The following is a 13,427-nucleotide window of genomic DNA, read 5'->3' as shown; positions in this document are numbered from 1 at the left end:
TTGGCTCCTCAGGGATTGCAAAAGAGCGGGTTCAGAAAATTCTATGTTGAAGCGTGAGTAAATACTTCAAGGAGTTGGAGTGATGCTGTAATATAACACAAGGTCAGTCATTGCTTTGGGGATGGTGTATCTAATGTTGAATAAAGCTGCTGAGCTGAGGTGGTCTCTGACCGTGCTCTGTGCAGCAGTTAAATCTGTTAAGCTTCTTATCACAAACTGGGAAAACAGCTTCTTTACTTGTGATTTGGTGAGCAGAAACTTTCTGATTAGTTAGAGAACCTAAGCCATATATTAAAAAATGGAAGCCTCTGGAACCAATACAGAGAGAAGACCGTTAGGCTGATACTCTTTATAACGGCTGTCAATAAGTCCTAAGTCTTCTTTGCCTTTTGTGGCTGTTGTAGGTTTTCTCTCTTCCTACGTGGCTTCCCGGGCGCTGAGGGTATCCCAGAGTGCGTCGCCCTGTGACCCGCACAGCACAGCGAGTTAATCAGTGACTGCAGGGCTCCTTTGTGCTGCCTGCTTGGTCACAGTGGTGCTCACCTTGACATGTAGCAGGGGAGATGGACATCTCAATTTGCCTTTATATACAGATTACTCGGTCTAGGGCAGCTTCTTGTCGGGTTCAGCTGAGCAGAGAGGCACCCATGTAATAGGGATTGATTCTTTTGCTGAGACGTCTTGCAATGGGTGTAGCTTACAGTATTAGAGGGTAAGTCTGTGCGTGCTCTTACTACATGGATTTATGCTTAAGTGGTATGTAGATTTTCTACCCTAGTGGATTTTGAGTAGTAGTAGGGCAGTAATTATGTCACAGATGTCCTCAAGGTCTTGCAGAGGAAAGTGCCTTGCACTGGGACAGAGACAGTAATGCAGAATTTCTTTGTTTATAAACATGTGTCCTAACAAATAATTTCCTCATTTTAGCATTGACTAGTTCTTCAGTCAATAATTAAATCTTGTTGATTATCTGTAATACAAATTTGGCAGACAGGTTTGGTTTATGAATGTATAATTTGCATTGATGCTGATGTAAAGACGTTGAGTTGAGATCACGCCACTGAGAGGGCATCCGCTTTTCTGGAAGTTTTTCTCGAGAGCAGGCAGATTTTCAAAGAGGAAAAGTAACAGGGGTTGAGTGTTGCTTCTCTCTTTCAGTCTTGCTTCTTGCCTCATTGTGATTTGTTGTGTTTTGTTTTGTTTTGTTTTTTCTTTTTTGGTTTGGGGAGTTGAGTGAGGTTTGGTTTTTTGTTCCTGTTTCTGTGGGGTTTCCTTTTGCAGAGCAAGATGTTGCTTGGTTGTGACTCCTCTGAGTAACTAGTGCGTAACACCCTGTAGTTAATACAGTTGAAGCTGAGATCTGGAAGAACTTGCAGCACAACTATCCAGAGTCAATACCTATGTGATGCTTCTGTGCATTTACACAGGGCTTTGCATAAAGGGACAATGATTGAGGTGGTCCTGATGCTGAAGGATCACTCTTCCACGCTTCTGTTAATGGAATGGAACAGGTAGCATAAAGCTTAGAATTAGCCTTCTACAAATAGAGTACTCCTAGACTCCTAATAAAAAAGGTATCAAGCTATAAAGATGAAACCTGTGCAAACCTGTTTGTATCTGTAGCTTAACATCTTGTAATAAGGGCTCACATAAGTCTGTATAAGCTCATATAAGCATATGAGGGCTTATGATGCCTTAGCCCTCGTAAGATTCGTGAAGAATCATCATCTAGTCAGGCACGTTTGTAACAAAGTTGTAGGATTCCTCTGCATTAATTCCTGTTTCTAGGCCAGGAGCTGTGGTTGGACTTACAGCCTTTGTGCATGTTTCAGGGGATGCACAAACCCTCTCCCACTACCCAAACAGAAAAATTTGGGAGTAGCCCCTCTCCCACCTGTGACTGACTTAAAGACATTTATGGAAAACTGGTTTGCATTTGCCCTCAAAGAAGTCAGGTGTTGTTGCCATATCAACAGAAATGGTGGTGGTGATGATCTCAGTTTGGGACCTCCTAAATTAAAGTATATCTTTTAGAAGAAAAATAATTCACAGTTCCCCCTAAAAAATCAACTGTAACTTGACAAGCTGTCTGGTGTGTTTTACTGATAGTCGTCTTTGCTCTTTTTTGGTACACTATATACCTACTTTAATTCTTCTGTCTTCCAGTCCCTGGTTGTGGTTGTATCTGTATTACCAGAATTCAGTTCCCTTAATGTAGGCCATCACTCCTGTAAGCTAAATAACTCCCTTTGCTTCTTGCTGTACAGCAGTTGGGTTTGCATCTCTAAGCTCTAACACTTGAGCACAACTTGGGAATAGTGCACCAGAGACAGGCCAAGTATTCCAGCAGTGGTCACCAAAATGTCAGACACCAAACCAAACACAGTCTCATTCCTTCTCCTTTGGTTACTTTCTTGGTGCATTCAAAGATTGCACCAGGTATTGTGATCAGTGTGCTGGTGCGGAGCTCTCACTCCGACATGCAGAGCTGTTATCCCAGGTCTCTAGGGTCCTTCTGCCGAGGGTGAAGTGCCACCCTGCAAGCGCAGCCCCTGCTCCCTGTTCTTCAGTGTGTGCTCCTCTGCGCAGGTGCGTTCACACACACAGCTGATTGTGCCCAGTTCACTAAGCAATGCAGCGGCATAAATACTCCACAGAGCTTTTGTCTTACACTGATTTTTATCACTTTGCTGTCATGATCCTTGTCACGTGTTGTACTCTCCAAAATTAGTTTTCTACTGAATTTATATCTTTCACTGTAAAGTTTCCTTTTTAGATGTGTTTTGTGCCCCCTGTGTGTGTGTGTGTTACTATGAACATACTTGTAAGCATATTCACTTTCCTTTTAATCTGGCTACAGCTGGAGGGATCCCTCTTTAATCGGTGTTCCCTCTTTCATTTTTTATTTGTGTCTCCTAGGTTGCTTTTTTAAAAAAAGTTTCCTGTTATCATCTTTTCCTTTTGAATAATTTCTTTCTGGAGTGATGAACTTCAGGTTTCTGACGTTGCTACTTTCCAAGTATTTTATGTTTTATTGATGTTTCTCTGTTAGTGCGTGACTCGCTCATAAGCATGTGATCACCAAAGCAGCTATTGAGTTCTAGGATAAATTTCCTTGCAGCTGTCCAGTTGGCTGTAAGAGTGTTCCTTAAGCAGTTGTTTTTCAATTTAAAAATTGTCTCCAGTTTTTCAATTTGGTAGGTTGGAAATGCCACCATAGCATAATGTTATAATTTTATTAACAGAGAAGGGATGTTCTGCATCCCCTTGCAGAATGACCTCACTTGTGCAGTCACCTATTTCTCATTTTATGCTGCTGCTTCTTAAATCTGGAGTGTCTGGATTTATTCAGCATCTGTCCATGGCAGAGGAAAACTTAGTTATGAACTACTTAAATAAACTGAGCGTATACAGGTCCGTGGGACCTGACAGGAAATATTCTGAATGTACTGAGGATTGCAAGGATGCTTTCCATCATCCTCTGAAAGGTCATGATCATTGGGAGAGGTCTTTGATAATGGGGGAAAAAAAAAAAAAGGATCCAAATTTCTTGAGGCCAAAGTGAGTTAAACCCATCCAAATATCTTACTTTGACTTTCAATTAGTGTAGCTGCCAGAAGTGGGCAGCAATTTCAGGGCTGGCAGTTTATGCAGTTAGAGCTGACATCAGACTCTAGCCCCCAGTGGTAGGAGCGTAGAACAAAACATGTAGGCTCTATTGGAAATATCTCCAGAACTACACTAGTGACCCTGAACAGAATCCAACAGTGCTGAGATGGTGTTTTAAGATTATTTGTGCTTACCTATCTATCTATCTATCTATATCCAAGTAACTTGAAATAGTAGGGAGAAAATGTCTAAATTTCTCTAAGATTTTTCTTTGTATTGATCAAGGAATGCTGGACAAAACTTTCTGGTGAATAACTGGAGAAAGATCCAGTGTCATAAGTACCTACTTATCTTTCTATCTGCCCTCTTTAATTAGGGTTTGATTTTTTTGCTGGCAATTCAACTTCTTGTACAGTTGATACAAACAGTATTCCTGTTTGAAAGTGCTTATGTTCATTTTAATTTTAATATACTAGGTACATTCCTTCTTTAGAAATTGTTCCAGTGTTTGTTATGGATGTTGTCAAAAAATCTCTCTCTAAAGACAGTGATTGAGAGTTTACTACATTTATGGAAGTGCATGCACTGCATATCGTTAGCAAAGCTGTTAGTAACTGCTTATTTTCATGTGGTTAGTCTCTATAACTTTGAGAGGGCAGCTAGAAATGTGGTATAGACTTTGCTGGCAATATCTTCTGCCTTAGTTTATGCAGGAAGTCAAACTAAACAATTAAAGTGAGGGGTTTTTATGGAGTTAACTTTTGTGAGCATGATTTAATACCAAACAATTTGTCATCTTAACAATTGTGTGGGACTGCACAAGCCACTCAGTTTTTCCATGATACTTTGGTTGTCTGTATAGCAAAGGGAGGAAAAAAAATACTGTGGGGACAAAAAGCAGATAAACTTTGAGTTGTTTCAGGCTGCCATGTGGAAGGAGCTATTTCCTTGTGTGGTACACAAAGGTGTAGGTACGGGGGGTATCCTATTTGTATGGTTGTCCCTTCTTTGTCATTAGGCAAAACCTCAGTACTACATGACAGTGCTGTGTGCGTGGACCACTGCGCAACGGTTGTCTCCTCCTCTTCTGTTTGCAGGGTGGATCACTTGTACACGTTTTTTGTTCAGTGGTCACCAGAAATATATGGGAAAGACGCCAAAGAGCAAGGTTTTGTCGTGGTAGAAAAGGAGGAACTTGACATGATAGACAACTTCTTCAGTGAGCCCACTACTAAAAGCTGGGAGGTGAGTGCCTTCTGCCGTTGTATGAAGCGTGTGCGTATCAAGTGTGTTAAGAACCTCAGCACTTGCTCTTTTGATGGGTCTTGTGGTGTTTCATTATAATGCTTGCTGCTTCATATAGATGTCTTCTCAAGGCTTGTATCTGTCTCACAAATGTACTCACATTCCTTCAGTCCTCCTTTCTTCCCTCCCTAGAAGGAGCAGGCAAACAGCTGGGAGCTCTGTGGTGTGCAACCAGCAGAAGTTGTGTAAATATTTTGGTTATGTGATGTGAGCCTTTTGCAAAATTATACAGGTGTATGTTGTCAGCGTTGCTAGATTTGTGTTGTATTTATATGCTACATGTAAAACCTTCAAACTGTGTGTGTATGCCTGAACACCAGCAGAGACTCCCGTGTGCTGGTTGAAATGGATTGGTTTGTGGTGATGTGCCATGCCCTTGCTTCTCAGGTGCACACAGCAATATTGTTTGAATTTTGGCTGTAAGATGGATAGGCTTTAGACTGGAACTTTGGCTTTTTCATACGGGGGCTTTTTCATATGAGGGCTTTCGCAATCTGTTTTAACTACTTGGCAAGCCTGTGTTTGTTATCTGTCTGCCTCTTGTACATACAAAGCCGAGTTTCTAAGGGAAATAAGCTCGCACGCATTTTGTAATGATGTTTCTGAACGCTGAAGCACTTGCTGTGCTAAGGATATGGGTTAAATTAAAAAAAAAAAAAAGATAAATCCCGAAGTGAGAAATATCTTGATGGTGATTTAAAAAGCGATATGATTTTTGTCTTAAACATAAACTTGTTTTTGAAATTCTAATGCCCTCTTTTTTTTTTTTTCCCTTCACATTCCTGTCCTCAAAGTATGTTGTCCCATTCAACAAAGTGTGTTTCCTGTCATTTGAAATACAACATCACCTCTAACCCCAAGTGGCTTTTATTTTTAGTTTTGTAGTTTCTTAATGTTACTGCTTTGGAAGTGCAAGATGAAAAAAAGAGTCTTCATTCATTGTTCTGCTCAGAGCTGAGTGCAGTCATATATTACACTAGATTTCACTGTTCAGTTGTTATTTGCATGCCATTTTCATAAAACCAAAATGAAGGAGGAGGGCCAGTGATCCAAAGAACAGAAGTGGGAGAGATCTGATCACCCTGGGAGCTTTTCTCTCATTGTTTTATTTAAATATGTATTAAGAGAAGAATTAGCTTCTTAAAGGTGTGTCTCTTTTATTTGTAATATATTCAAGCTTTACAAATATAAAGTAGGTCTGCCAGGAAATCTCTATTGAAAGTCCAAATTTGGGCATGATTACTGTGAAAGTTTCACTCTCCCTTGTGGGGAAACAGAAAGTGATTGTAGAGAAGCATATAAGCAATTTTGTCACAGCGTGCCACAGGCAGTAGCTGTCTGTCATACTTGTGAGTGAGAGCTCTTGCCACTAGAGCACGGCAGTGTAGTGGATACTGCAGAATAAACTGGTAGAGGATGAAAGGGAAACAAATGCCTTTGAATGTTCGAATTCTTTACTATGCCAGACCTGACCAGGAGGAACCTTTTGTGGAGGTATGTTGAACTGTGTATCTGTTTGAACAGCATGGATCTGGTACAGCCCTTTTGTCCTAGTAAAAAAATGTGCTCCATACTCTGGTTAATTTTAACATGGTATTTCCACCCCAGGTATAGTGGTTTCTCAGTCCCACAGAAATCTTCAAAAGATTTTGTAGATCCAGTTTCTGTAGTGGTTGGGTTTTCGTCTGTTTCTGCTTTTGTGTGGTCTGTAAATATCTGATCTTGCAGATCCTTTTTTTTTTGCAGTTGTTGACTCTGAACTTCATTCAAGTGTGTGCTTCAGTTATAGACTGAATAGGTATCTATGCAGTGAAGAGTGGAGCTTGTTTGTCTTTGGAGTCGATTTGCAATTTACCACTGTGTTAATAGATTTTCTCTATTTGCCTGTGTCTGTGAGTTTGGTTGCATTTTGATACAGATACCTGTTGCTGGTTGATTTACTGTGATACTTCCCCCCACCCCCTGCAGGGAGACTATTCCCAGAAAATAGAGAAAGAGGAGTTTTTTTTTCTCCTTAGAAAGAGGAGTTGGGCCTTTTTGATACAAGATGAAAAAGGTGTTCATTTAAAAAAAAAAAAAGAAAGTAATAAAATAAAGTAATGGCCTGGGACATGAAGAGTGAAGGAAAACCATTCAGGAGGTGGAAAAAGAACAAGGTTAAAAGCAGAAAGCCCATTTCCCTTTAAAATCTGTTGCAGATTTTTCATTTAGTGTTGTTTGGTTTGGGTTTTTTTTTTTAATTTATCTTAATTTTGTAGTGCAAACTTTCTCTGAAATTGGTTATACGAAAAGATTTCCAGCACAAGATTTCCTCCAGCCTCAGAAGACCCAGATCTAGATCCCACTGAGGCTGGGCTGGAGGGGCAGGATGCAGCTGTACAGCTCTTCCGCTGTCACTGGCAGGAATACCTGTACTGCCCAGGTGTGCAGGGGCACGGACAACGTTAACTCAGCAGGCTGGATTTTTCCTTGTGGTGCTCCTCCCCGTCTTTTCCTAACCCTGCTGTGTGTGTTGGAGCACCAGTGCCCGGGTGCCCTGCTCGGGGCAGCTGCACTGGGCTCAGCTCCAGGCGGCTGCTGCTGGATGCGGGCAGGGCATGAGGGCCCGCAGGGAGCGAGCGAGGGCCTGCAGTGGACGCGTTGCTTGTGTCCCACTGGAGATGCCAGGTGTGACTGATGGTATTAAGGCTTTGTCCTACCCATGCTGAACTCATCACTGGTCCTAGTCTTCATGAAAAGCTGCTCCTGTGTTTTGTGGTGTGGTTAAATCTCCACCTGCAGTCAGTCCAGTGGGTTTGTTTTCTCGCCTGTGTAGGACCTCCAGGCACTTCTTGGCAATTGTCTTGACTGTTGACAGCTTCTGCAAGTTCGAGCAGCGATGGTGAAGGTGCGGAGGAGTTACGCGAAGCTCTATCCATGTGCAACGTGCAAGTCGTTTGGAAGCCATGTTTGCAGGGAGATGTGTGGCAGCAGCACAGTGTTCTCTGCAGCCGCATCTTGAGGTTCTTGCTCCAGGAGAAGACCTCTGTAGTGATATGCTCCTGGAAGGAAGGCGGTTTAAAGTTTCCTGTTCGTTTTGTAGTTAGGCTTCCTTGCTTCCCCTTTTCTTTCTCATCAGCCCCATCTCTGAGCTCTTGCTGCTGCTTCCTGTTTGCCGTGGTGGCACTGAGCCCCAAAGCCCCGCTGCTGGGTGCAGCGTGCCTCATCTCACCTCCCACTGCTGTGCGGAGCCGATGCTCCTGCCGCTCGCGCAGCACCCCGAGCTGCACGGAAGGATTAGCAGCTTTCCAGCTGTGCCAGACGATGCTCTGCCAGCAGCAGGGTGAGCAGCCCAGCAGCAGCTTGTTGGGAGCCAGGACACCCAGACCGCTGCCACCGAGGGGTGAGGCAGTGTCCTCCCCTCTGTGGTGATCGCCACGGGTGCTGACAGCCTGGGACCTGTGACACGTTTGGGCTCCTGTTTGCTGCCAGTGCCACCTGGGGTTCAGAGTTTGTCCCCTGTCTCTCTCAGCACCTTGTAGGCTGATGAGTCCTTTCAGAGATAAGCATTAAGCATATGGACTCGCATTCTCATTGTGTTTCTAGCTTTATGGGAAAAAGTAGCGTGGCTTACCTGTAGCTGCTGGAAATAAGTCTGTGCTTTGTTTTCCAAGTATTTAAGTTCAAACCTGATGTTAGAAATATTTATATGGACTCACCTTTTAAAATATTACAACATGCTCTCTTTATAAAGTCTTAGGCAAAGGAATATATAGAAGTTTCCAAAGAGCTATTAGATCATTTTCAACTAAGAATGTATTTTTTAAAGACCTTGACTCTCAGAATGAGTATTTTCAGCTGGATCTTCAAAATCTTAGGTAGCACATTTCCCACAAGACAGCACTTTGAAATATCTGTTCAAGTTGATTTACATTTTTACTTCTTCACTGTATTCATTCTGTTTCAGTTTGTATACACGAAACCATGTCTGAGTCAGTAAAGAAAACCAGGAAAGACCTGCTGTTTTAATAAAAAGAAGTGAAATTTTAAACTTTCTCATATTCCCATGCATTAGCACCTGAGAAAATAATTAATGTACTCACCTAGCTGCATGAGAGAAAACAAAGAAGCTTCCATGTCTTCCTCATTTAGACACACAAGAGACATCTAGTTCAGATGTGTGTAGCGTGCCTCGGAAGAAGTAGGTGCACTTCAGCCTTCTGACTTGGGACCAGGTATTTCTGAGACTGACCACATGATGTCACCTGGTTACCCCAATGTTTATTAATCTCAAAGAACCCTACAGCTGTGGAAGGTCACCAGGGCATAAAGAAATTCTGGCTATGCTGTCTCAAAGACACCTTGCCAGTTAAGGTTTTCCCCATTTGGTTAATGCTGCCCGTGCTTGATACAACCATCCCATACAGTGGTTTTGCTCCACACGGTGTAACAGCTGAGGGGTATGTTGGCTTAAATTAATTTCCTTCAACAGAGGACTGACAGTGTGAGAGCAATGCTTTAGGTTGGACACTTGTTCTTTTGCCTCAGATCATTACTGTAGAAGAAGCAAAACGACGAAAGAGCGTTTGCAGTTACTATGAAGATGATGATGATGACACTTTGCCTGTCTTAAAGCATCACAGCGCTCTCCTGGAGAATATGCACATAGAGCAGGTATGGCTAGAAAATACTCAAGTTTCCTTGTGAGCTGTGGTGCTGTTTCTGCTGAGTGTGGGACATTCTGCCTTCTGGAGGCAACATACCAATGTTGGTATATTTTTATATTATTTATTTATACTATAAATATAAATATTTATTATATTTTTTTAAGAGGTTGGAATGTACTTAGTATGTTGGAGTGTCCTTTTGCAGGGTCCTGTTGGCTGCACCACTGTCTCACCTGGAAAGCTTATTTTTACGTTTTGCAACTCAGGAGTTTGAGTTGTAATATTGAGGACTGGCAACTCTTCCGGTGCTCGGAGAAGGGGTGCCAGTTTTGAAATCTCTTTCACAGGTGATGTGAATGCAGACAGTCGGGCTTAGTGGCAGAGATGTTAAGCTGCTGCCACCAGCTGCTCCCTTGACAGCCATTTTTTGGCTCAGAAGCCCCCGCAGAAAGGGAACAGTCTGGGGCAGCACCTGTGACCCAGCCTGTTGAATACATAACCGTTTCCCCCTGTTCACTGCCCAGCTTGCCCGGCGCTTGCCCGCACGAGTGCAGGGATATCCGTGGCGGCTTGCCTACAGCACACTGGAGCACGGGACTAGCCTGAAGACTCTGTACCGTAAATCGGCATCTCTGGACAGTCCGGTCCTCCTTGTCGTCAAGGACATGGACAACCAGGTGAGGAGTGTTGCTTCTGCGAGGGTTGGACTGGAAGGGAAGCATTATAAAAAGTGCTACTGATACTGCGAAGTGACATCGTACCAAAATAAGACATTGGTGTTTTCTTTTGTATTTTCTACTGCTTAAACTAAACTTACAGACAGGAAAGTACACCAGCACTAATGCAAATACGCTCCCCAGCTTCATAACTGCAATGAGTGCTCCTTTTAATAGTGCCCATGGAAGTATCTTCCTTAGGTATCCCAGTTAACAAGCTGGACAAATAACACCTCTGTGGAGGTCTTGTTGCTGTTGTTATCATCTGGCTTTTAACTTGCAGGATACAAAAGATTTGCAGCAGTACTTGCTCATGGTGTACTTTACTAGTTGGTTCTTCTAACATGAAACACCAGCTCATTTGGTTTTTAGAAAGTATTTTGAAATGTTTGTGTTTTTTTCTCTTGAATCTTCCACCGTCTTCAAAAGGAGTTTAATAATTTTATTCTGACAGATATTTGGAGCGTATGCTACGCATCCCTTCAGGTTTAGTGACCATTACTATGGCACTGGTGAAACATTCCTCTACACATTCAGTCCAAACTTCAAGGTAAGTGGGTGTTCACTTTCTCAAATATGTTTTTTTGAGTTCCACTTCTGAAACAGTTATGAAATTTTTATGAAGACAGCATATTTGAGTTTAGAAGATGTGCCGGCTGTTGATCACTCACTGCTTCAATGCAGTGCTTTAAGCAAAAGCGGCTGTAATTATTGGAAGTGCCAAGAGGACAGTCTGTAAGGGTGCGGAGAGGGTTTTAAGTGGATTGAAGGGAGAAGCAGGGAGGGGTAAGGAATGGACTGTCAAAGACACACCTGGGAAGGCAGAGATATCAAGAATAGGGTATAATTTCACATGTGCTTGGGATCACAGTGACGACAAACCAGAGATAAGAGTGCTACTGAAATACCCCTTAAGGTTCATGGCTTAGGCATTTTTCAGTATTGAACACTTTGTTCCTTTTGAACAGAGTGCCTGTTGATTTAGAGATGCAAGCAGAATTTTAAAAAGGATTAGGGTGCCTTGTTCATAGTTATAAATATGTATTGTTCCTTTACTTTCTCCCTATTACCTCTTCCTCCTGCCCCTTCAAGAAAAAAATAAAATGTGACCACACCAAAAAATACTTGCAAAGAGTCAGTCCCTAGTAGTTTTAGAATACAAGAATCCTCACATTCCAAATATACTTGTTTTTTCCCCCCCTCCTCAGGTATTCAAATGGAGTGGAGAGAACACATACTTCATCAATGGAGACACCAGCTCTCTGGAGCTCGGAGGTGGAGGGTGAGTGAATGTTTGGGTTTCAAATTATGTAGCTAACTCTTTGGTTGGGGTTTTACCTTTTTTTTTTAAATGAGAACAGAAACAGTGGTAGTTGCAAGAAAAACTAATCAGTAAAATGGCTGAACTTAACTTTTAGTAAACTGTTTAGGGCAGATACCTCAGCAATCTGATTTCTGTTACAGACCCAGAACAATTTCCATTGCTTAAAGAGAGTTAGGCAAGTGGGGTTTGTTGGTTTTGGAATTTTTTTGAGGTAGGAAAAGACCAGATGTTTTGGGTAGATACGTGTCTCATTGCTGAAGAGGTTTGCCACTGGAAGATAATCTCTCATGGCAGTTTTGCCACCAGCTTCTAAGGTTTCTCCCGTGGTCCTTATTAAATTGTCGTTATTCTGTTGATACTCGGCGCAAGGATACAGACAGTGCTTATTCAGGTCCCAAGTTGCAAAGGTCAGTGAGTATGAAATCAAGGGCTAAGGCGATACGACTAGCTAAAGCTGACCACAGGCTGCACCATGGGACATCTGGGCATGGTTTGCATCAGGAGTGTATAAACACCCCTCCTCCTAACCCAGAAGGGGCTCTGTCCACATCCAAACAGCCAGGGAAGGGACCCCGATGTCCGTGCCCTGGTGTCGGCCGCAGCCAGCGGTGCGAACAGCCGAGCGGCACGGGGGGCCCTGGGCACGTGCTCGGCCCTGCGCTCTGCCCCGCTCACTGGTGCAAACAAAAGCGAGGGGATGGCTCCGTGAGCTTCTTGGCAAGCGCTTTGCCAGGATTGAGCTCTTCACGCTTGGTCCAGAGGTCCTCAGAATTGCTTGGATTCCTCTGTAGCACTCCTCTAGCTCTTTCTACAGCTTCCAGTATTTTTACTGTTATATATAACCTCAAATTTGTTGTGTATTTCCTCTGTAGTGGCCGGTTTGGCTTATGGTTAGATGCAGATTTGTATCACGGGCGAAGCAACTCCTGCAGCACCTTCAATAATGACATCTTATCTAAGAAAGAAGATTTCATAATACAAGATGTGGAAGTATGGACATTTGAATGAAATACTGACTGCCTTAAGGACTGGATCCATTAGGCACTTAAAAGTTAACTAGAAGGTGCAGGCTGCCTCACGACGTTACACGCTTTTTCCTCAAGTTTGTACCAGAGCATGACTACGCAAAAAAACCCCCAAAAAACCAACCCAAGGAAGAAAAAAAACAAAAAAGAGAGCTGGTTTTGAGAGGCAGTAAGAGACAGAAGAAAGAGATCAGTCTGAAGTGTTTTTTACTTCCTCCTCCAAGACTCCTGCATCGAAGATACGATGCTTATGAAAACATTCATGGTGTGTGTAAGTTGAAAACTTTCTGTAACTGTGAAAAAGATCCTGTGGGAAAACTATAATTATCTAGTACATTCCATGTGTATTTATGTTCAATGTACAAATGCTAACCAAAAATAAAAAGTTACTTTACCAAAATCTATAGCATACTGTTTGCCATGGAAAAGAATCAGAAATAGGTGTGCACAGCACTTAAGGGAACATGTTTTTAAAATCTTTTTATTTATTGTTATTGTATAGCAGATTTTTCTTTTTTTGTAAATGTATTAGCTATGATTTTTTTTCTTTTAATGTTTCAAATCTCAGTTTGATAAATAATTACTATTCAGGTAGGTTTCTTATGCATTGGCATTTATTCTGAATCAATTTATTTGATTTCCGAAGTTAATTTTTATATTTTTATTTTGTAAATGAGATTTGGTTTTCATTTTACCCTAACTAGAGGGTTTGTTTTCTGGCAGAAACACTTGAGTGCATAATTCTGTTTTGGTTTTTGTTTTTTTCTGAGATGAGGGAGAAGGTGGACAGTTCTTCTTATTA

At 42.1% G+C, this 13,427-nt stretch overlaps 1 protein-coding gene across 1 annotated transcript in view; it reads left to right on the top strand.

Moving 5' to 3' along the window:
- The window catches only part of LOC104530725 (nuclear receptor coactivator 7), a 26,047-nt gene extending 12,659 nt beyond the window's left edge, over window positions 1-13,388 (top strand). Inside the window, 6 exon segments of the mRNA XM_029086853.1 lie at window positions 4,707-4,854; window positions 9,442-9,567; window positions 10,085-10,237; window positions 10,731-10,826; window positions 11,485-11,558; window positions 12,473-13,388. Coding sequence (XP_028942686.1) covers window positions 4,707-4,854; window positions 9,442-9,567; window positions 10,085-10,237; window positions 10,731-10,826; window positions 11,485-11,558; window positions 12,473-12,608 — 733 coding nt within the window. The 3' untranslated portion in view covers window positions 12,609-13,388.
- Window positions 13,389-13,427: the final 39 nt, after the last annotated feature.

This window comes from Antrostomus carolinensis, unplaced genomic scaffold, assembly GCF_000700745.2.
Source record: "Antrostomus carolinensis isolate BGI_N321 unplaced genomic scaffold, ASM70074v2 scaffold19539, whole genome shotgun sequence".
Classification (NCBI taxonomy): domain Eukaryota; kingdom Metazoa; phylum Chordata; class Aves; order Caprimulgiformes; family Caprimulgidae; genus Antrostomus; species Antrostomus carolinensis.
This window is presented reverse-complemented; position numbering and strand designations above follow the sequence as displayed.